Source organism: Fundulus heteroclitus, chromosome 13 (genome assembly GCF_011125445.2).
Source record: "Fundulus heteroclitus isolate FHET01 chromosome 13, MU-UCD_Fhet_4.1, whole genome shotgun sequence".
NCBI classification, from domain to species: domain Eukaryota; kingdom Metazoa; phylum Chordata; class Actinopteri; order Cyprinodontiformes; family Fundulidae; genus Fundulus; species Fundulus heteroclitus.
The window spans coordinates 15,479,544-15,500,171 of NC_046373.1; the positions used below are offsets into that span (position 1 = coordinate 15,479,544).

Below are 20,628 nucleotides of genomic sequence, written 5' to 3' on the forward strand. Positions count from 1 at the left end.
CAAGCATAAATCAAGTGGAGCACTATGGCGAAAGCTGTTTGCTCCACTTGTAAAAGCAAAATCTGTCGAGCTCCATCTGGCATTGAGATATCAATTCCTATTGCCATAGTGCTAGACAGGACACTGGGGAAAAAAAAAAAAAAAAAAAAAAAAAAAAAAAAAAAAAAACAAAAACAACGGTTAAAATAAAAGCTTAAAAAGACCGTCGGTAAAGAAATTCAAGGCTCTAACGATTGCACGCAAACGTCTGACCAGAGCTGTGCACAAAGAAACTCACAACGTACATATATAACAAAGTAAATTTTAATAAAATGGTATGATACATTACTGGAGCATACACTCATTTTACAGGCACATAAATCTCACCGGTAGTCTCCGTTATAATTTCGGTTACAAACTAATTCGTGTCGCAGCTCGGGCGGCTGGCAATGTTTCACATTTTTTTTGCAACCGAACATGAAATTCTGATTAGCTGGATGAGGGACTGCAGTAGAGCAGGGCACACGGAGCTGCTGGAGGAGTTAACCAGTGTGCAGGCCTCCTTTTTTATTCGAACACTCTAAAGGTACAATTAAAATAAACTAGGACGCTTTTTAACAGCGGCAAAGACAGACATCCCAATTTTCCCACCAAAGCCATTTGCTTTTATTTTTAAAAATTGTTTGTAGGACCGTTGGCTTTACCTCATCTGGGATGTAGTTAATAAATCACCGATCCCTCGAAGCAATATAAGAGGCGTATGTACAAAACATGAAGGCAGTGAGTCTGGGCTCATTGATCGAACAGGTCTACGTCGGCCCTGAAGCCAAAACCACGGTTGGATTGAGTCGTGCATGTGTGGGAACACAAGCGCGCGCAGGTAGCTTGTGCGAGGAGGCTTTCATGTCGGCTACATTAAATCATTCGTTGCTGTCGTGTTGGGAGCTGCATCAGGGCCTCCAGGAGCCTTCAGTGTGGTACATCCGGGTAGTTTATGCCTCCACTCCCTCTAACTCGGGGGGCAGCGGGGATTTGGGGTGTTTGCTCTCGAAGTGCTGCTTGAAGGTTTTTGGGTCTGGCATCTGGGACTGTGGGGAGAGACATTCAAAAATTACAGGGATTCAAAGGCAAAGTTGCTTCTGATTGATAAGAACATTCATTTTATTTTGACGCATTTAAATAAATAAACAAGGCAGCGCTAGATTTAACCTCCAAAATATTTTCAGTCGGGTTTAACTGCAGAGAACCAGAAAGCAAGCTCACATAGCATTTCAGAACAATATATTTAAAAAAAGGTGCTTTTTTTAAGCATATAAGACAATTAATGGTCTTAGTATGAAGTTTGCTCTTTGTCTTCCTCCAGGACCTTCAGGTCTTGTGGAACGGATCCTCAGCTAATGCCTAAAGTGAGAGCTGAAATTCGGTTTGGAGCAAACAGCCCTTCTGAAGACTTGAGGGATTTTATGTTGATGTTTTTAAAACAATCTAAAAACTGTCCGACGTGATAAAGTGTAAAGTCACCAGTAACTTATTTATAAGTACAAAAAAAAGTAGTAAAATAAATAGCTTAGAGCCACAGAAGAGCAGATTTATTCAGAGCAGCACACCGACAACAATATTAATCCAATCATGAGGTAAGAAAAGCAAGAATCAAACTCCTTTGATGAAATGTAGTTTACTGAGGAGCCTTACCTGGAAAAAGGTAATCTCTACCAATGAGCTGCTCTGTCTGACAGATATAAAGCCAATAATAATAATAATAATAATAATAATAATAATAATAAAAGTTTACATCATTCTATGAACATCTACCTGAAAGGATGACCTGCTGTAGCCATTTATCTGAGAAAGTGAAATAAAGGTTAGGTTTTTTTATATATGCATGCATGTTTTTATGTTAATATTAGAGTTACGTTAATAATAGAGAACTTATACAGGTGAGATAGAAGCTATAGGACACGTAGACCTATCTGTGTTGATAACATGCTGTGATGGACTTGATGTCATGGGAAATGTTGAATTAAATGTTTGATAAATGTATTAAACAATTCCCTCTTGTACTTGCCATTATTGTACATTTTAAACACAAATCTTTTGATCTTTCACATGTATTCGTATTTCTAGGTTTACCATTTATGCTTTCTTGCTGTAGAATATTTGTCCTTATACATTTTCATCAATATTTTCTCACCATTTCCTCTGTTCCCCATCCCCTATAATTGTTGGGCTAATAGTATATTCTATTTAATGGATTTAGTTTTATCTGTGTTTCTGTGTGGACCACTGTGCGTTGCCCTTGTGTGTGCTCAATAAGGGTGCTCTGCAAATAAAGCTTGCATGGCTGATTAATGGAAAGGCTCCCTGTGGTGCCAGACGACACGCACCTTGCAGACGCTGCAGGTGAACACTAGCGCCGCCTTGGCTGCCGTCTTCTGATCGTGACCCTTGGACTTCTTCATTTCGGCCTGCTTCTTGGCATTTTTCTGCTGTGACTGAATTTTCTGGTGCCCACGTGCCATGCTAGGAAAAAAAACACACACCCACACACACACAGGGAAGAGGAACAAAGGGATGAATGAGGTATGCAGGATAAAAGTAAAAACCTGAAAGAATAGGTATGTAAGTCATCATAATAAAAACGTTCTGCCAGACTGAGACGGCCTGAGAACAGAAAGAGTGATCGGATGCTCAGCAGTCTGATACGACTGATACAGACTAATACGCCGTCATACCATCACGACTCTTGATAGGGCTGTACGGTTTTGCCAAAAAAAAAAAAAATCAAAACTATAATTTCGTTTTGAGTTTTCTCTGCATTAACCACAAGCAACAACAATGACCTGTAGCTAAAGATGTTTATAAAACGAGGGCTATTTAAAACAAGAAATTGAACAGTTTTTATAAATCGGAGTATTTAATATTCAAGAGAATGGCTTGTTGAGTTGATCGTGAATCCTTGCTGAACATAAAGCGCAACCAACAAACAAGTCTATGCATTAAAACAGGTCGACTGGTACTTAATGCTCTGGTGAGATTTCTGAATGTTTCTGGTTAAAAAGTATGATGATATAAACTCTAAAACAAATTATAAAATTAGATTATCTCACTGGTGCAACTGCCTTTTCCTTCCACGTGGAGGCAAACTCACTTTAAACATATTTCTGACACCTAAAGAGCACGTCTCATCCATTCACGTTGCAAAAAAAGGGAACTAAAAGTAAGTGAAAATTTCTTGAAATCAGTGTATTTTTCCTTGATTTAAGGAGATAAATGAGACTATTTGCCAATGGAATAAGATTTTTGCACAACTCGTCTCCGTCATCTCATTTAAAGTGCAGGATGTCTAATTATCTTGTTATAGGGGTAAAAATACACATTCCATTGGCAAATAGTCTTATTTAGCTCCTCAAATCAAGGAAAAATACACTGATTTCAAGAAGTTTTTACTTACCTTTAGTTCCCTTTTTGCAGTGCATTGTTCCATAGCCAGACCCGATATGAAAATTGCGTGTTTTAAAATTGCGATTATATTTCAAATGCGGTTAATTGTCCAGCCCCAAATCTTACTAATAAGCAGTTTTGAATATGAATCTCAATCTTTCCTATTCGTTTACATGTCTGTTTACAATCGATGCTGTAGAATATTTACCCTTAGACAACATTTTTAACTAATATAAACCAGAACCACTTTTAAAAGCCAAGTTGCTTCATACGATAGGGAATTTTGACTTCCGTTCCACTTTGCTCTCAGTGAGGACAGTTCAAGCACAATATGCAACAACAAAAAAAAAAAAAAAAAGCTAAGAGACATTTTTTTCTTGCAAATATGAATAAAGATTGTCAAGAAAAGAGGAAGACATTGTTGGATTGGTGCGTATTAGCATCCTGCGGGAAGATACCGTAATCTGTGGCGGCTGTTTTTTCCCGCTGTTAATGTTCTTAGCGCCGACCTGAAGGTTAAAAGCCTAAACCGTTTGTGTGCAGGACGCGTTGGGTTCTGCAGAGATGTTGCCAGCGCTCAGAGTCAAAGTACAGTGGGAAAAGCTCCAGCCTGAGAGGCTCTGGGTTAATCACGGGGCCTTGAAACGTCGCTCATATTTGTGGCATTTATCTTATCAGGCTGGTTTCTGTAGGACTTCTAGAGGTGACGCGCGTAAACAGTTACAAAAGCAAACGAGCTGATATTATCACATGCGACATCTTGTTTTGGCTTCTGCGCCGTCTGGAAACCGCGCCACCAGCTGTACCCATGCCAAGGCAGAATAAAAATGAGTTTCGTTATCGTCTCTGCAGCCGTTTTCTCACTCCGACGCACCTCTGCATGGAGTCCAACCCTGAATCAGCGTACCAAAAGTACGCAGGTCCAGAAAGTACGCCGTTTTTCTTTCTGAAACTGTTTAATTTGCATGACAGACTTAGCGAGAAGAGAAAAAGCTCTAAAAACAACCAGTGGTTTCAGTCTGTAAAGATAGCGGGGACAGAAGCAGGTTTGTCTGGTTCCACGTGCGTAGCTTTATTTTGTGAACAGGTGAGCTGAGAGGAACAGGTTCTGGCTCGTCCTCTGGGGTATCGCTACGCAGGAATGCCTTCCTGTCCGACCTGTTCACGGCGGAGCTTCGTCTCAGGTTCTCCTTTAATAACGGCCCTGAGAGAGTTCCAGGATTAGAGCGCCAAGACGTCGGTTTAGAGAAACAACTGCGCTACATTCAGTTTATTGTCGGTCCAACAAACCCAGAGACCAAACGGGTAGAAAACATCCGCTTACTGTCATCCGCCCTGACTGCAGGAGCTTCATCACAGAACGGGATTACTTCCTATGTGTTGTAGTCTCTGCCTCAAAATCATTCCACTGCTTGATTTAAGAAAAGAGCATAAAATTATTTGCAGATGTCATAAGCTGCTTTAGACATTGCCATAAAAATGTTGGGTCATCTTCAACACTTCTCCGGACCCTCTGAGCAGCCTCTCTAAGAGACTCTGGCTGCATTTCAACTCAATTGCTGTCCAGGCCCAACTAAATTAAAATGTTTTTGTGGCTTTTTTTAGCCTGACGAGGTTATAGTTAAATGGTCAAAAGAAAGATAATACATGTACTTTTTCAAAAGATGCGTAGCCACTTTTTAAAATGTATACATCAGAAGCTCACTCTGGTTGCAAACAAAGTTTTCATGAAAGATGATTCTGTCCTGCTGCCGTATTAGTTGTTATTTTGGGGTTTTATGCTTTGCTTTTGCTCAGTTTGTTAGTAAATAAAGCCTTTTCATGTTTATTTACGATATTAACAGAAGTACGTACTGCACATGCTCAGCTGGGGTTAAAACAGGGAAGCGGCTAACGGCTATTAGCACCTCCCAGCGAAACAATGCAGACAGGTCCAAGATCCAGTGAAAACAATGATTTGATTCCAAGAGGGAAAAGACTGGAATGTCGCTGGGAATCCAGTCTGAATGTTTGCGTTGACTGAAGCGGAAGCTAAAGCTGCCGATTGCTCAGATGTGACCGTAGAGTTGATTGATGTCAGTAAATGTTATGAAATGAGGCTCTTAAAGTTGCTGTAGATCGGCGTATTTAATTAATAATGGTTGGTCTTCCATCACAACGAGCTGCTGCTTTACTGTGAGGCAATGCAGAGGGTCAGGCTCGGTCCAGCATGATTTCATTTTGATTTATTAATTAAGCTAAACGGCATTATAATAGTTCTGCGATACTGCGGCTAGATATCGCGCTATATTTATCCACCAAAGGGACCATCAAAACATTATCAGGATGGAAACTTGGTGTATATAACCTTATTTTATAATGATCAAAGAGTTTTTGGTCTTTTTTCAACCATATAATGTGGTTATATACCTTTAACGTAACAAAGACTGAAAAAGATTGCTATCACTTTTTAAAAGAGGAGAAAAGAAATCTGGTTGCTCCGAGTACAGAGTGTCTCACAGTGTCTCACAGTGAGCAATGTTGCATTGCAGCAGAAACGTCCTGGGTTCTAATCCCTGCATCTTTCTGCATGGAGTTTACACGTTCCCCCCACCTTCCAAAAATATGCACGTTAGGTTAAATTGGTCTGCTTAAATTGGTCTGCTTAAATTGCCTTTATGATTTAGTGTGCCTCTGCGTGCCCTGCGATGGACTGGCAACCCGTCCAGGGTGAACCTGTTTCCGCCTCCTGATGATGGGCACCAGGTTGGGACAGTTTTTGCTTGAATTACTGAATCAACGCTGAGGAGTTAAGGGCCCCTCGGCTTCTTTAATAACTGTAAAATGTCCTGCTCCTGCCTCTGTATTCGATAAAAACACCAGCAGATAACAAAGCTCCCCTTATCACTGACCGTGAATACTGCAAACTGGACTTCAAGCAAGTTAGATTCTCTTCCTGTCGAGACTCGTCCTCCGGGCTTTAGCAACAACTTTTTGAGGCTTACACTATGCTTAAAATCCTTCTCAATCATCCACCCATCGTCTACACCCGCTTGCAAGTGGGGTCCGAAATTAACTCGCCAGATGCCAAAGGCGAGCAACTTTTCTATTTGGCGAGTAAATTTCAGAGGGCTAGCTGCCGTTTATGAATGGCTAAACGTTTGTACAAAATAAGTTGTGTTTTTCAGTCATCATTTGGGTGGATGGTTCTTTCAGCTCGTATGACGCAAGAACGACAGCAACTTCGTCTTGGCCGTCTGCTAAGAGCTAGCGTTTAGCTCAGGCTAATTACATAGCAGGATATTTGCAGAGATCTTTAGCAGGAGTCAGTCAGAATTCATATTTTTGCCGGTTAAAAAAAAAAAAAAATGCTTGGCCGGCTGATTTTTACATCTACCAACCAACTTGGCCGGTGAATCAGGAAGTTAATTTTGGACACTGCTTCCAAGGTCGGCGGGTAGCTGGTGCCCATCTGCAGCGGTCATTGGAACAAGAAGTGGAGTAAACCCTAGACAGGTCACCGGTCCATCACATATAGGCACACAGGACAAAAAAAACTTGCACACTCATGTCTATGGGCATTTTGGAGAGATCAATTTACCCAACAATCATGCTTTTGGACTGTGGGAGAAAGCCGAATTATCCAGAGAGAACCCACACATATACAGGGAGAACGTGAATCCAGCCCCCCCAGAATCATCTCAATTTGGCCGTGATTGAATTCACAATCAAGGAATTTCACTGCGCTTAGAGTGCTCACAGCGTACGGACAATTTGTGTACATATACAAATCAACGGGTCTTTATTTGTAGAGAAAGAAAGAGGGAAATTGTGAGTTATGAGAGTGCAACACAGTAGCTGACCGCTCAAGCTGTCGGGTGTCCATTGTGTTCACCAGAGAAGCAGCCTGGGGGAAGAAACTGCCTCTGCAGCGGCTGGTTTTAGCAAATCGAGCTCTGGTTTCCTGAGGTCGTACTTCTTGAGTCGCGGCAGGAAGCACGGTCTCAGGTGGGCCTCGTTCCCACCGGCGTCTACGTGCGAGGACCATCTCGGGTTCTCGGGAAAGGGAGGATCCCAGGACCCGGCAGTGAGATCCAGCAGCAGACTCAGCGTTGACGCGGATGCTGAGGGGAGGCAGCGTGAGGGGACGTTCTCCGGAAGTCCACCGTCATCTCCGCGCTCCTGGGCGGGTTACCGTCCAGCCGGGTCTGGCCGCACCAGGCGATCCAGATCCTGTCTATATGCAGACCCCGTCACCGTCCTGGATCAGACCAATGACATCTGCAAACTTCAGATCTTGTTGCAGCAAGGCAACAACGCTACCAACTATGCTACCTTGCAGCCCCATTTTTTAAAAAAAAACAGTCTTCTGATATTAAAATTATCTGAATTTTGGGGGGGGATTTCCTCATCTATAAGCGTAAAACATTCAAATAAAACAAACAAAAAATATGTAATGCTGAAACTACATGAACAGGTTTCTCTCCCTCTTAAATTGCTAACATAAATCCCCTGAAATGCACCTAAACCTGCAAAGTTAAGTTTTTTTATTTTTTTTTTTTTTATCCAACCTGCATTTAAACTCGCTTTTTTTGAGTCGTGCATCATCCAGACAGAGGTTCAGGAGCGACTTTAACCTGTAGTAAACTAGCCTGCTTCACATTATTAGACCTCTCTTGGCTGACTTTAGATATTTATTGGGCCATAATAAGTGACAAAGTTTGACAACTGCTCAGCACAACACAGTAAACAGCTCGTTTAATCGGATCTTCTTAGCAGGTGCTCGGCGGTAACGGATCCATGTGTAACAGCCAGTACAGTTAACTGCTTAGCATGGTGCGGTTGACTTAGCAAACATTAGCTAACTAATAGTCGCGTTTCATAATGTAACCAGACTGCGGGGAGGCTTCCAGCACCAACAGAATATGTCTCCACATCTAGCTTCTGAGAGCTCCCGTAGACCTGAAACACCACGAAGTTAACACCTTTTACGCGTGTGTGTCGGTGTTAAACCGAGATGTTAGCAGTTCGGTGTCAGTTATTAGCTTCGTGTGTGTGTGAAACCCCGGTTTAAATACATGGAGATTTTTTAACTGGACCCAGAACTTCCGCTAGCCATTAGCTTCGTCATCTTAACGATAAAAGACATTATTATTATTCATAAAGACAGAACACCTTACCTCTAAAGAAAAAAATAAGAGTGCGTTTCGTTTGTAACTCGGAAATGTGACAGCTGCTGATTTCCCAGGGGCAACGAGTAAACGTCAGTGCTGCGTTTAAGGACTCTCGGAAGACTCGGGAATGTTGACGACAACACGTTCCCACAATTTAGGATCGAGCAACAAAGATGATAAAGGCTTTCACTAAAACTTTACTTCTGTTAAAGCAATTAGTTGTCTAAATTATGCTGGAAAAACAATGGACCAATGTGTAGCATAATAGAGATTGAATGTTGGGATTTTTGTTTCGATTTTGGGGGGGAGACTGTGAAAGCAGCGGAAAGCCCATCCAATGGAAATCACCTTCCTGGGAAAAGCTACTTAGTAGAGGCAATGCTGCCACCTAGTGGCAAACATTGGTTATTGATATTTTTTTAAGGTACAAGATAACGTCGCCGCTGGCCCTTTGAAATCAGGCGCTACATTGAGCATTTTTCATCGGGTTTCTTTCTTGTGATTTGAAGAAGCCTTTCATCTTGAGTTACGAACCAATTTTCCTCAAACTTAAAAGTAAATCTTAAATATAAATATAAGTGTTTACTTCTTACAAATTAATATATAATAAAAAAAAAATATTTATGCCAAACGAGTATAACGACCATTCCACCATGATCCTGTAATATTGCATACTACTAAAAAGGTATAAAATTATTTTATAGTTATATAATTTTGTTTATTTGTGATATTTTTTATGTTTTTATGCAATATAAACATCTACAGATATACTTGTCTTTCGTTGATTTTTGCATCTATTTTCTTTTGTGTTAGGCTTTGAAAAAAACTAAGATGTTTTTTTTTTTAGTCTACTGTTTTAATATCTCACTTGTTTTATTCAGTTTCACAGTTAACTGGTCAGTGATTGTTGACCATTTGTTTTCCACATCAGATTTTTTATTTTTTTTAGATGGATGTTAAAACTCCAGACTGTAACTGTTAAGGAAAGCTTAAAATAACTTATTTGTGATCATATACAACTTTTAATAAAACATTCATGCACTAATAACAATATTACTTCACTTTATCAGTCAGAGACCCTCTGACTCTGCCTTTGGTGCTTGGTAAAACAGAACATGCTCCTTGAACCTTTTTCACCTTTTGTCACTTTACATAGATCATACCAATCAAATGTTTAGACATTTAAAATTACTGAAACTTAATGAAATGATAGAGGACAACATTTCAAAGTGGATGTATAAAGCACATAAAAAGTACTACTTAACAATATTCAAAATAGATTTGTAAAAAGAGAAACTAATTATACTAAGATTACATAGTGAGATTAAAGAAATCTAGATTCAGAACGTTGACGATGGAAAGATGTATTTCAATTAAAAGTATATGTTTATGGAACAGTAATCTAAAACTCTTTCTGTACTTAAAATAAATGTGAAAATCATTACGAGGAAGCAATGCGGCATTGAATAAGATGATGTTTTGTTGCTTATTTTTGTGTATATTTGGTTTGCGTATTTGAAATATGGCTGCAAGACTTTTTTTAAGGAGACAATCATGCGAGACCATTTTTTTAATATATTCTGGATCTGCAATGGCTTAACAAGGCCATTTTTAAAAAAAATCTGACTACTTTAGTCTTTTCAATAAGAAATATTCCATAATATGCGTAGAGCACGTATGTTGTTGAGCAGGTAACAAAAAAATCAAATAAAAAATAAAAAACAGTTTCCAGATTTTTTATTTAGAAACATTATATGTATTTTCTTGACTGCTACGGACAACACTAGAGGGCAGGATCACTGCCACAAAGGTGTGAAACAGGCGGATGATAAAGCAAACTGTCTAGTCCTCTGCTAACCTGGTGACAACCTCTGTTTTGAATCGCAGAGACGCAAACTGAACCGAATGTAGCTCAAAGGGCTGCATTAGATGTTTATCTCGCCTACAATTGACGTGGCTGTGGTTTTTTTGGTCTGTGGGTGGGAACAGTGGAGCTCTTCACCATCTCTCTGCATTTGACTAAATTCAGCTAATATGTAAATAGAGCGCAGCTCCAGTTATCACACAAGAGTCGGACAGAGACAACTTGTGTGGATGCACATCACAGAGACTCCCTCAGAGTTTGTTCTTATTTCTTTATTTCTTTAAGTCCAGGGATCTTCTTGACGGATAGGCCGTCATGGACTTCCTGATAGGAGAAATCTTATCATTGTGAGAGAGAAAAAACGCTCCAGCATGGCCACACCCCTTTTTTTTTTTTTGCCTTTTTTCACTCCTATTGTCAACGAGGGGGCAAATATCTCTCAGGAGAGAAGGATGTGATTATGTCTTAAAGAGCAGAGCCAAAAGTGAAAAGAAGAAAGAAGGGAAGGGGTGGAAAGATGACAAAAAAAAGCCACACATTGCTCAGGTTCCCCCTCCACCACCCGGGCAGGATGTTGTGCAGGCGCTTGCTTGCTTGCTTAAAGGTTTTTGGGTGGGGTTCTCCAGCCTTAGGGGCCTGCGTGAAAACAAATCTCGCAGGTGTCGGCTATTGAGTAGGGGAGGAGAATATTATCTGGCTGGGCTTTGTGGTTATGAATGAGCTGGGGTTTGCCGCAGACAACCAGATTCTTCTTTTTTTTTTTTTTTTTTTTCTCACCCCCTTCTCTCTACTTGGCTCCGAGTCGGAGTTGTGTTATAAGTTTTCGCAGGAGGCCACAGAGACACCAAACAGCGTCTGTCAGGGCTGAATGTGACCTCCCTGCTATATTCTGCAGGCTGTTGAAGGAAGAGGAAGTCGGATTTCATCTTCCCCATCAGCCACTTCCTCTCTCTCTCTCCTTGCTCCCGCTTTCCCTTTTTTTTTTTTTTTTATCCAAACCAACAGGTTTTGCCACGGTTTGTTGCTGCTGCTGCAACATGCCACAATGCGGCCCGACCAGTCGAGCTTTACACAATCCCTTCAGAGGCCTGGTTGTGGTGAACGGTGCACCCACGTGGAGGGGAAACATCTAAATTACATTAACGATTAAACCGTACGGGTGACCTCTGAGTGGCTGGGTCTCCTAATAGCCGAACTGTGCCTTCAGGGGAGGGGGGGGATGAAAAAAGTTAATTCCTTACCCCAGCGCTCACACACGGCCCGGCGAAACAGAGGTGAGGTTTTTAGGTCAGTCAGACGTGAGCCGGTGGGACAGAGGCTGATTGTGGAGGTGGTGACAGCTCAGCGACAGCAGCGGCGCTGTGATTCTCCTGGGCAAGCCCGGGGACTGTTTGTTGGGTGAAGTCAGCACATTTTGTGACATTATCCTCATAACTCCTAGGGAGTGTTGGCCTAGTGGTTAGAGAAGGATGCAAAGTACCCGGTTCGATCCCCAGCGCCTCCACTCTGGGTCCCTGAGCAAGACCCTCAACCCCAGAACGCTCCCCGGGCGCCGCACAGTGGCAGCCCACTGCTCCCCAAGGGTGATGGGTTAAAAGCAGAGAACAAATTTTGTTGTAATGCATGTTTCAGTGACAATAAAGATGATATTACTATCATTATTACTATATAACTCTACAACGCGTTTTATAAAGAGATTTTATATGACCGGGGATGAACGGAAGATTTGGGATGTGGAAGGAAAATGATAACCTGACTCAAGCCAGATGGATGTTGCTCCGCCTAGCTCCACTCACATCCATCTGGGACATCTCCATAGGAATTTCCTTTATTGAAGGCTGGGCCTTATCAAAAATCCTTGCATATGATTGGATAAGCCACTTGTCTGTCATCTTTATCGACATGCTATTTCAACCACTCACACCGAAGCTAACCCGTGACGCTGATGAGAGCAACGCAGAAAAAAAACAACACTTTTTTTTTTTAATGTGTTTGCGGCTCTAGTGGCACGCGTTTTATTGACAGTGAGCTGACAGGAAGAGGGGGGAAGACAGGCGGCAAAGCGTCACGGGTCGGAGTCGATCCCGGGCCGACCGCGTCGAGGACTAAAGGCCTCCTAATATGGTTCGTGCTAACCACTCCGGGGGTTAGCGCCCCGGAAAACAAAACTTGCCAAATCCGGTCGAGAGAAGGGCGAAAACATGGTTTCCACCAACAAAAACCTTCAGAGGCGTTCTCTGATGTTCTTTTAATGAAACAATATCAGATAGATTGGACAACACGGAAGAAATAGCAGCATCAATGTTAACGCTTGCTTCCTCGACGAGCCGCCATTGCTATCAAAACAGTCTCACGTCACGGTCGCGTCTAAACTACGTCACATCTATGAAATGCCAGCCCTGCGTCCTGATTGGCCAGACAATAAAATTGGTTGGAGAAATCACTTTCAATGGGAGGTGTCCCAGATGGATGTGAGTGGAGCTAGGCGGAGCAACATACGTCTGGCTTGAGTCAGGTTAGGAAAATGATGCTTTTGAAACGTTGTCCATTCTTCTTAAAAAAAAAAAAAAAAAAAGTGGCTTGGTTCAGTCCGACAGGTTTGAACCGAGAGCGTCTTAAGAAGTGACTCTTGGAGTCTTGCCAGAGATGTTCAATTGGATTTAGGTCTAGGCTTTGACTAGGCCATTCCAACACATGGACATGCTTTTATCAAAGCAGTATACCAGTAGTGTACCAGGTGTTATATGATATATAATATTGATATAATATTAAAATGACATTAAATAGAATAAAGCATCCAAATTATAGAAAAGAAAGACTGAAGTGAGCCTAAATAAGGTTCCTTTTAAATGAAAAAGCATCAGAAAAGATAAGACTTGGGCAAGAAATGAACAAAACAGTTTAACAGAAGTTGAGACTTGAGTCATGACGGCAGGTAATGAAACAGAGAACCGTTTTACTTCCTCCGCTTTCCCCTGTAGTCATCTGCTCTTTCTCTATGTGTTTATTTTTTTTAATCAAACATCTTGATCTTCATCTCAAACTCTTATTTTCCTCCGTCTGAGCGAGCTAGCACACACACACGTCTCTCCGTCTCAGCTGTGAGCTTCTGAATTACACAGATCCAGAAACCTAATCCTGGCCAAGTCCAGACAAGCTGTTGCCTCTGTGAAAAAAAAAAAAAAAACTCCTGGTATGTAGGATACACCTTTCACCTCTGTCACAAAGCGGGTCTCCGCTCACACACTCCCACTCATGGGGGGGGGGGAGGCATCCAGAGGCCTCGTGGCCCCTCGCTCTCGAGTCTTGCCCGTGCCTGCCTGTGACAGCTTGTATGGCGGACGCCCTTTCAGCTGTCCTTGCCGCCACATGGCAGACATTCCTGCAGATGGAGATGATGCAGGGAAAGGAGGAGATAAAGGGGAAACGCTCTTTTTTTTATCCCCCCCCTCTCAAGTACAGTTAATGCATCACTGCATGCATGCGCAGCAGGTAAAACAATGTATGGGGAGAGAAAGGAAAAAAAAGCCAAACTATATCAAGGCTCATCCTCCAGAACAAGCTAATTTCAGAGAAACTGAGGCGCAATGAAACACTGCCAAGGCATCTGAAACTTATTTTTAATAATAATAGTTTTTTCAAACATTGATGTTTTCTGTAATATAGAGACAAGATGGACTGCATAGCGCTGAAAAAAGTTTGTCTGCATCATCAAATAGACAGTATTACATAAAGTGTTTCTCGAAATGAGGGTCGGAGGCACACTTTTGACCAGAAAATGACCAAATTGTGTTTTACGATTGCACTCAGAGGCATGTGTTTTCATGTTCTTGCAAAGGAAACGAAGACCACGGCCACGACGGCACAGATGTTTCACAAACAGAAAACATTTTCTGCTTTGTCTTTGCGCAAAAGAAACAAAACCAAACATAATTTTTTGTCGGAAAAGCAGATTTTCAAGAAGCCAGAGAAAGAAAAACAAAACTGTGTTTCCAGTAACCACTTTCAAAAGTTTTTCCATTTTTTTGTTACTGCAAGTATTTTTGGGGTTATGTCCAAAAGCTTTGCACATATAGCGTATGATTTTCTTTGCCCCTTTATCTTTAAAAAAAAAAACAAACAGCTTTAGCTCAGTCAGGATATATGGAGAGAATCAGTGAACATCAGTTTTCAAATCTTGCCATAGATTCTTAACCAGATTTCAGTCTGGACTTTGACTAGGCCATTCTTACACATGAAAATGGTGAAGGAGGTTTATGTCCAGGATTGCCCTGTATCAGGCTCCCTTAATTTTCCCTAAGGTCCCCACAACATGATGCAGCCACCACTATGTTTCACTGAGGAGATAATGCTTTTGTTTTTATTCACGCATTGCATTTTGTATATAGGTCAAAAGGTTACATTTTAGATATATTTTATCTAACAGAACACCTTGTTCTACACATTTTCATATTTTCTGTGGTCCCTGCATGACTTGTGGCCAAATACAAAATGAGACTTTTTATGGCATATTCCAACAATGTTTTTCAATCAAAATACAGGCTAAATAAAATAAAAAAGGTAAAAGTTAAGAAAATATGAAATGCAAAAAGAAAGTCTTGAATTGAGTTAAACATGGACGATCTCTTGGCGGCACAAAGAAAAAAACACCATGACTGATTTTCAGGATTTTTTTAGGTATGTTTATGAATGGGCAGAGACTGAAAATGACACTATGACAGAAACAAAAATGATAGACATTTAAATTAAAGTAAATACAAACCTTTGGCAGCTAATTGAAGCTCGTTTTCTCCTGTCTTGCATTTATATTTATAAAAAAAAATAATTTTCAGGACATTTCAGGGCAGGACATTTGTAGCCATTGCCCCTGATGGTCACTCCTTGGTAATCCCAGCGTGAACAATGTGAGTGTTTTGACAGTAGTTTTTATTCTCTGTGCCATTTTTTTTTTGCATTTCCTCATGTTTGCCAACAGAAGGTAATTGATTATTTCAATGTTTTCAGAATACTTGTTTTTATGTCTTTTTTGATATTTTTTTTTTTTTTTACATCTTTGTGTCTATTTATAATGAGTTTCCAATAAACTATTTATAGCACAGACCATGAGAGATCACTGTATCTGGTTTAACTAAAAAAAAAAAAAACTATGAAATAAAGTTCAGCAGAGATAACATTTAAAGTTGAACAGGGCAGTTTAATTTCCCTCTCTTTGTGTTGTTGAGCTCTCTCTGACTCGGTGCTGCAGGAAGAAAAGAACCCCACCTGTATTTATCTAGTAATCTCGCTCTAATACACACGCACACACACACACACACACACACACACACACACACACACACACACACACACACACACACACACACACACACACACACATTCAAAAAGAGCTCAGGTGCTCTGGAAAGCAAATTGGACAAAGGAGGATAGTGGGTGATCATCATCTGCAAAGCACGCAAACACGCGCAGGTTGTCGCTGACGGTTAAACCGAACCTATTCCATGATTTTGTGTATTTCCATATGACAGACTGAAGCCATTCATAAGTAAAAATCTGTCATTTTGTCTTGCAAACCCTTTCATAAAAACCAAACTAGTTTGAAAAATGCCCAAACTCCAGATCCTCTTTATTTTTCTGCACCACATGTACAAGATTATTTGCTCCAATACCCAGAGAATTCAGTAAAAATTACCATCTAAGACAAAAAAAAAAAAAACGATTGGTGTAAATAATGTTATATAACATAACAAAAGGGGCAGAAAATTTAGTGTAAGGGATCCCAAATTGTTGAACCCCACTTCAGTCGTATCTCACTGCATCGCACAGACACACATTCATTGTTTGTTGGTCGGAGTAATCCCAAGCGCTGGGATCTCTTCATACAATAGCTTCATTAAGAGGACAATGGCATTGTGTGAGCTAATGACAGGGCTCCTGCATGCCTGCCTGCCAGGGGTCGGCTCTGAAACCACCTAAACACCACACAGGTCAGCCATTCAAAAAAATCAGAGGGTTAAAAGGTGAAATCAGTAGATGCGTATAAAGTAAGACCACTTTACCAGACAAATCAGGTTTCCTTATTATTGTTTAGACTTCTGGAAATAAACATGTGTTTTTTTTTTCATTTATGAAAGGTAAGTTGCACGAAGGCTGGTCTTTTCATTTGACATTCTATGCCTTTTAGGTTTTGTTTGTTTCATACCTGAAGTTTTGGTGTGAAAAGGAGGCTTCTGCCACTCAATGCTTCATTGGATGCATGGGGTGGTGGTCATTTCGCCTTTTTGCTTTTTCTTGCTTTAAAATTATCTACTTTAGCAAAAAAAATATATATATGTGGTCAAAACAAATTTTCCTCAGAGATTATGTTCGTACACATAGTACAAAAATCTAATTCTATTAATCTTTTTTATATTAATTTCTGTCTTTGCTCTATGAGTCAATTTACAATGTGCCTATTATGTTAAACTTTTATTTAATATTTTGAAATTCTAGCTTAAATCCTCTTTCATACATAAAATTTCAGAAATATCAATATATTTGGTTCTACTGTTTCATCCTCCCCACAGTGGACACAACTCCCTGTATTATACATTTATATTTTCAAAAGTATAATGAAGTATAGTTTCTTTATGTTCTAATCTTTCACGTTTCCTGCCTAATTAATCCTATAAAACCATCTTCCTGTTTTTCCACATCTTAACTTTTCTGCAATTCTTTTTTCAGTTCTTGAATAATACATTTTGGACACCTTAAGTTACTTTTATGTCACTTAAGAGGGGAGGATGCAATTTAGTCCTGCAAGGTCATGTTTTTGCTCCCACTTTGACAACCATAAATTTTTTATTATCACGCTTATATATATATATATATATATATATATATATATATATATATATATATATATATATATATATATATATATATATATATATATATATATATATATAGTCCTGTCTGACAATGTGGCAACAAGAATTGTTGTCTTAGTGCCAAAAAGAGCCCAACAGATTTTACTTTCTCAGGTGTAGCAGTACTGCTTTCGCCATGGTGCTCCGCTTGATTTATACACAAGCATAGTTTTATTATAATTTATTCAGGGAGTATTTCATGTTAGTAGAAGTAGAAGAGGAAAAGAAAAACAAGAAAAGAAAAAAAGGAGAAGAGGTGAAAGAAAGAGGAGACAAAAGGGAGAGAATGATAAAACATCTTCAGTCTGCTTCATCACCTGCAAAGAGAGATGTAAAAAGAACAGCACAACGGATATAGTATAACAGATACAAAAAAGTAGCGCCTTGATACCATCGCTGAAGTATCTGTAGTATTATTTAATACGACATGTATAATGTGGCAGCTGAAGAAAAAGTAAGGATTTATTGTATGGAAGTGAATTTGTAAACACATGGAACCAAGCACCTGTAGTTGTTTGTGAGATTGTGCTTGTGTATGTAATAGTAATAGTAATATAATAATAATAGTAATAGTTTGTAGTAGTAATAGTATGTAAAGTTTATCCAAAACAAAAATGCTTAATAGTGGTTGTTGTTTTTATTATCGACACAGTCTACTGAAAGAAAATGTCATGTGACACCAATACATTTACAGGTGGGTGCTCATAGTTAAATATCTATTATTGGTTTGATCATTGGGTCATGTGTCATACTGACTCTGGGTCAACTCGCCTCAGCTTTGATTACTTCTCAGCATGGAGTTCCACAGGGTTCTGTTTTATTTTAGCCCCATTTACTTGTTTTTAAGCTTGTTAAGTTTAATCTCCCACAACTACTGTGCAGATGATATTCAGCTTTCAATCATTTTTAAACACCAATGTCAAACCTTAGAAGTTTCAGCCCTACTTAAATGTTTGAAATATTAATTTTCTCTATCTGAGCAATGATGAAACAGAGGTTCGTGTTTGTGCTCCAGATAGTTTGGTCCCTACAATTGATGAAAACCTGGGTTCACTGTTCATATAGATTAAAGTCATCATTAAAAGTTTCACTGACACAATCTATTTTTTGAATTGCTTGAAAGTGCTCTTTGTTCCTGTTATCAGTTAAGAAACATCAGTAATCTCGTCGCTGTTACTCCTTTCAGTAAAACGAGGTGGAAAGGCAACAGCTTGTCCAAAATGGGGCAAAAACTTTTGACTAACTTCTCCCAGTGCTCCCATGTCCCACCTCTGCCGATTAGTCTGGTGATGTACCATCATACATTTATGGTCTTCTCCGACCTTCTGTAACACACCAGGAACCTGTGATTGACTGATCAAAATCAAGGTCTCAAATTATGGAGATTGTAAAGAAAAATCACCCAGATCTCACATATAGTATAATCTAATGTAGGCCTAATTTTTTACTTATTTATTTATTTATTTACATTATTGCCTATCTGTTTTATTTATTAGATCCTTGTTCAGGCTCACTGATTCTTCTAAAATATGACAGATTAGGGACCCCCGAATAAAACAAAAATAACTCAAAGAGACCTCCTGCTGGGTAGATATATATATATTTTTTGTTGTCACAAAATGTTGGATTTTACATGGAAAGTGGACACTAATTGAGGCATGATCAAATGTAAATATTAAGAGAATAAGGAGATAAAATAAACAAGACCCTTTGTAGTTTACCTGGCTTTTTTTTTTTTTTTTTTTTACTCAACATGTTTTCTATTTGTGCCTTTTTGCTATTTTGTGCTCTGATTTTTACCTTGAAACACGCAATGTAAATAAAATGTTTGTTATTGACCTAATTACCCATGTGGATACAAAAGGGTTTGTTTACAGGTACGAAACTGAAGTCGTTTGCGATGAAAGGAGGGGGGGAAATGACCCTGAATGTCTTTTTATTTTTCTTGCAGGTGAGCTATCCCGCCCCCCCTAACCTGACAGCCAATCAGAGCCCCGCTCTGCTCAGCATCAGCCAATCAAGAGCCGGCTCCGGCGCTCACCTTCAATTCTTCTCACAGTGAAAGAATTTCATCTAAAGCGGACATTAAAAGGCAAACATTAGAGTGTATGGCAGCAGGATGTTTGTCGATGTTTGTCCTAAGCCGCATGCAAACTGAAGAAGAGTCGAGGCAAAGCTATTGGTCCAGGTGGGAAGGGCTTTTTTTTTTTTTTTTTTACCTGGCAGGTAGAGGAGGACAGGAGCGGGGAGGGGAGAGACCGTCCCGGAGAGGGGCAGGGAGAAAAGACGCGGGGCGAGAAAAGTCGACTTACCTGTAGCCCAACTTCTGGCAAACTCACTCTGCTACCTGCTCCGACTTGAAAGTCCAGTTCCACAAGGAAGAACCGTAGAGGAAACAAAAATATGTCACAGGAGACAGACAAGTAAGTGATCGAGCCCGTGGAGAGTAGTTTAGATGGGTTGTGGACGAAGGGAGACACTTGTCTTCCTGATCCAGGCGCGTCGGCTGTGGGGCGAAGTGAAGCGCTCACTCGCCGGTCCATACATCACCTTTATTTCACAAATGTCCTGACGCGTTCAGATCTGGGAGAAAAATGGGTTTTCACGCACATTTTTTTCGCGCTGTGGATTTCGTTAGAGCGGAATTCGCCATTTTTCACTGATGAAAAAGTCTTCAAAGTACCAGGACAGCTTTTTTTCCTCCTTCTACGGTTTTTTTTTATTCGTAGATTTTTGTATAAATAGGCCTACTTCTTCTACTTCTGGTTTATGAACATTTTGTCCCTCCTGGAGCCCTCTTTTAGAATATTTCTTTGGTTAATTTGTGAATGGGGGCTTTTATTTTTGCCTCTTTCTTGTGTTTTATAACTTAAATGGATTTATTCACTAACTATTAATCATAACGTAACTACTAAGTGTTCTTTTGACAATAAAAACATGTAAACTCAATTTCAGACTTTACTTTACAGAGCTATAACAACGTGCTTAACTTTGAGAACTGACTTTTTGGTTCTATTAATGATTTCTTCAAGCTAATGTTAACATAAATAAGTGTAATAACTTAATACTAATTAAAATAATTTCAGGTAGGCCTATGGTTTGTCACTTCAATATAATTTTCAATATAATTTTCCTTATAGTAATTTTCTTTACTTTTTTATTTCCATAATAGAAATACTCCATACTCAGTTTGATAGATAAAATATAAATAAGCTAAACAAGAAATATTTTATTGTTTATTTTCTCCTTAATTTGTTCAGTTTTCTGCGTTTTTCATCAGTGGCTA

At 39.7% G+C, this 20,628-nt stretch overlaps 2 protein-coding genes across 5 annotated transcripts in view; one reads left to right on the forward strand and one right to left on the reverse strand.

The window, feature by feature from the left end:
- Positions 1–285: 285 nt before the first annotated feature.
- znf706 (zinc finger protein 706) lies at positions 286–8,695 on the reverse strand. Of its 3 annotated transcripts, none has more exons than XM_021322973.2 (4): positions 8,580–8,681; positions 7,376–7,660; positions 2,364–2,499; positions 286–1,067 (listed from the first exon to the last, which is right to left on the reverse strand). In XM_021322973.2, exons 3-4 carry the CDS (start codon positions 2,496–2,498, stop codon positions 972–974), a joined length of 231 nt encoding a protein of 76 aa, XP_021178648.1. In that variant the 5' UTR covers position 2,499; positions 7,376–7,660; positions 8,580–8,681; the 3' UTR covers positions 286–971. The 3 variants fall into 3 exon arrangements, with proteins under 3 accessions (XP_021178648.1, XP_021178649.2, XP_012730891.1); XM_021322974.2 differs by having other exon boundaries at positions 7,263–7,660; XM_012875437.3 differs by lacking the exon at positions 7,376–7,660 and having other exon boundaries at positions 8,580–8,695.
- Positions 8,696–19,455: 10,760 nt separating this feature from the next.
- The window catches only part of grhl2b (grainyhead-like transcription factor 2b), a 35,286-nt gene continuing 34,113 nt past the window's right edge, over positions 19,456–20,628 (forward strand). Inside the window, exon 1 of one of the 2 annotated variants that reach the window (XM_036145187.1) lies at positions 19,456–19,765. In XM_036145187.1, the coding sequence (XP_036001080.1) occupies positions 19,746–19,765 (20 nt within the window). In that variant the 5' untranslated portion in view covers positions 19,456–19,745. The remainder of the gene's footprint in view (positions 19,766–20,628) is intronic. The other variant, XM_036145188.1, reaches the window with a different exon arrangement.

What these genes read in the sequence shown, in the direction of transcription:
- znf706 (XM_021322974.2), bottom strand. Translation starts at nt 7,447, where the DNA reads ATGGTCCTCGCACGTAGACGCCGGTGGGAACGAGGCCCACCTGAGACC. An exon ending in GACACCCGACAGCTTGAGCG is followed by an intron (nt 2,500 to 7,262) that starts GTCAGCTACTGT and finishes TTTTTTTCCTAG; the next exon opens with CATGGCACGTGGGCACCAGA. An exon ending in TCACCTGCAGCGTCTGCAAG is followed by an intron (nt 1,068 to 2,363) that starts GTGCGTGTCGTC and finishes CTCTCCCCACAG; the next exon opens with TCCCAGATGCCAGACCCAAA.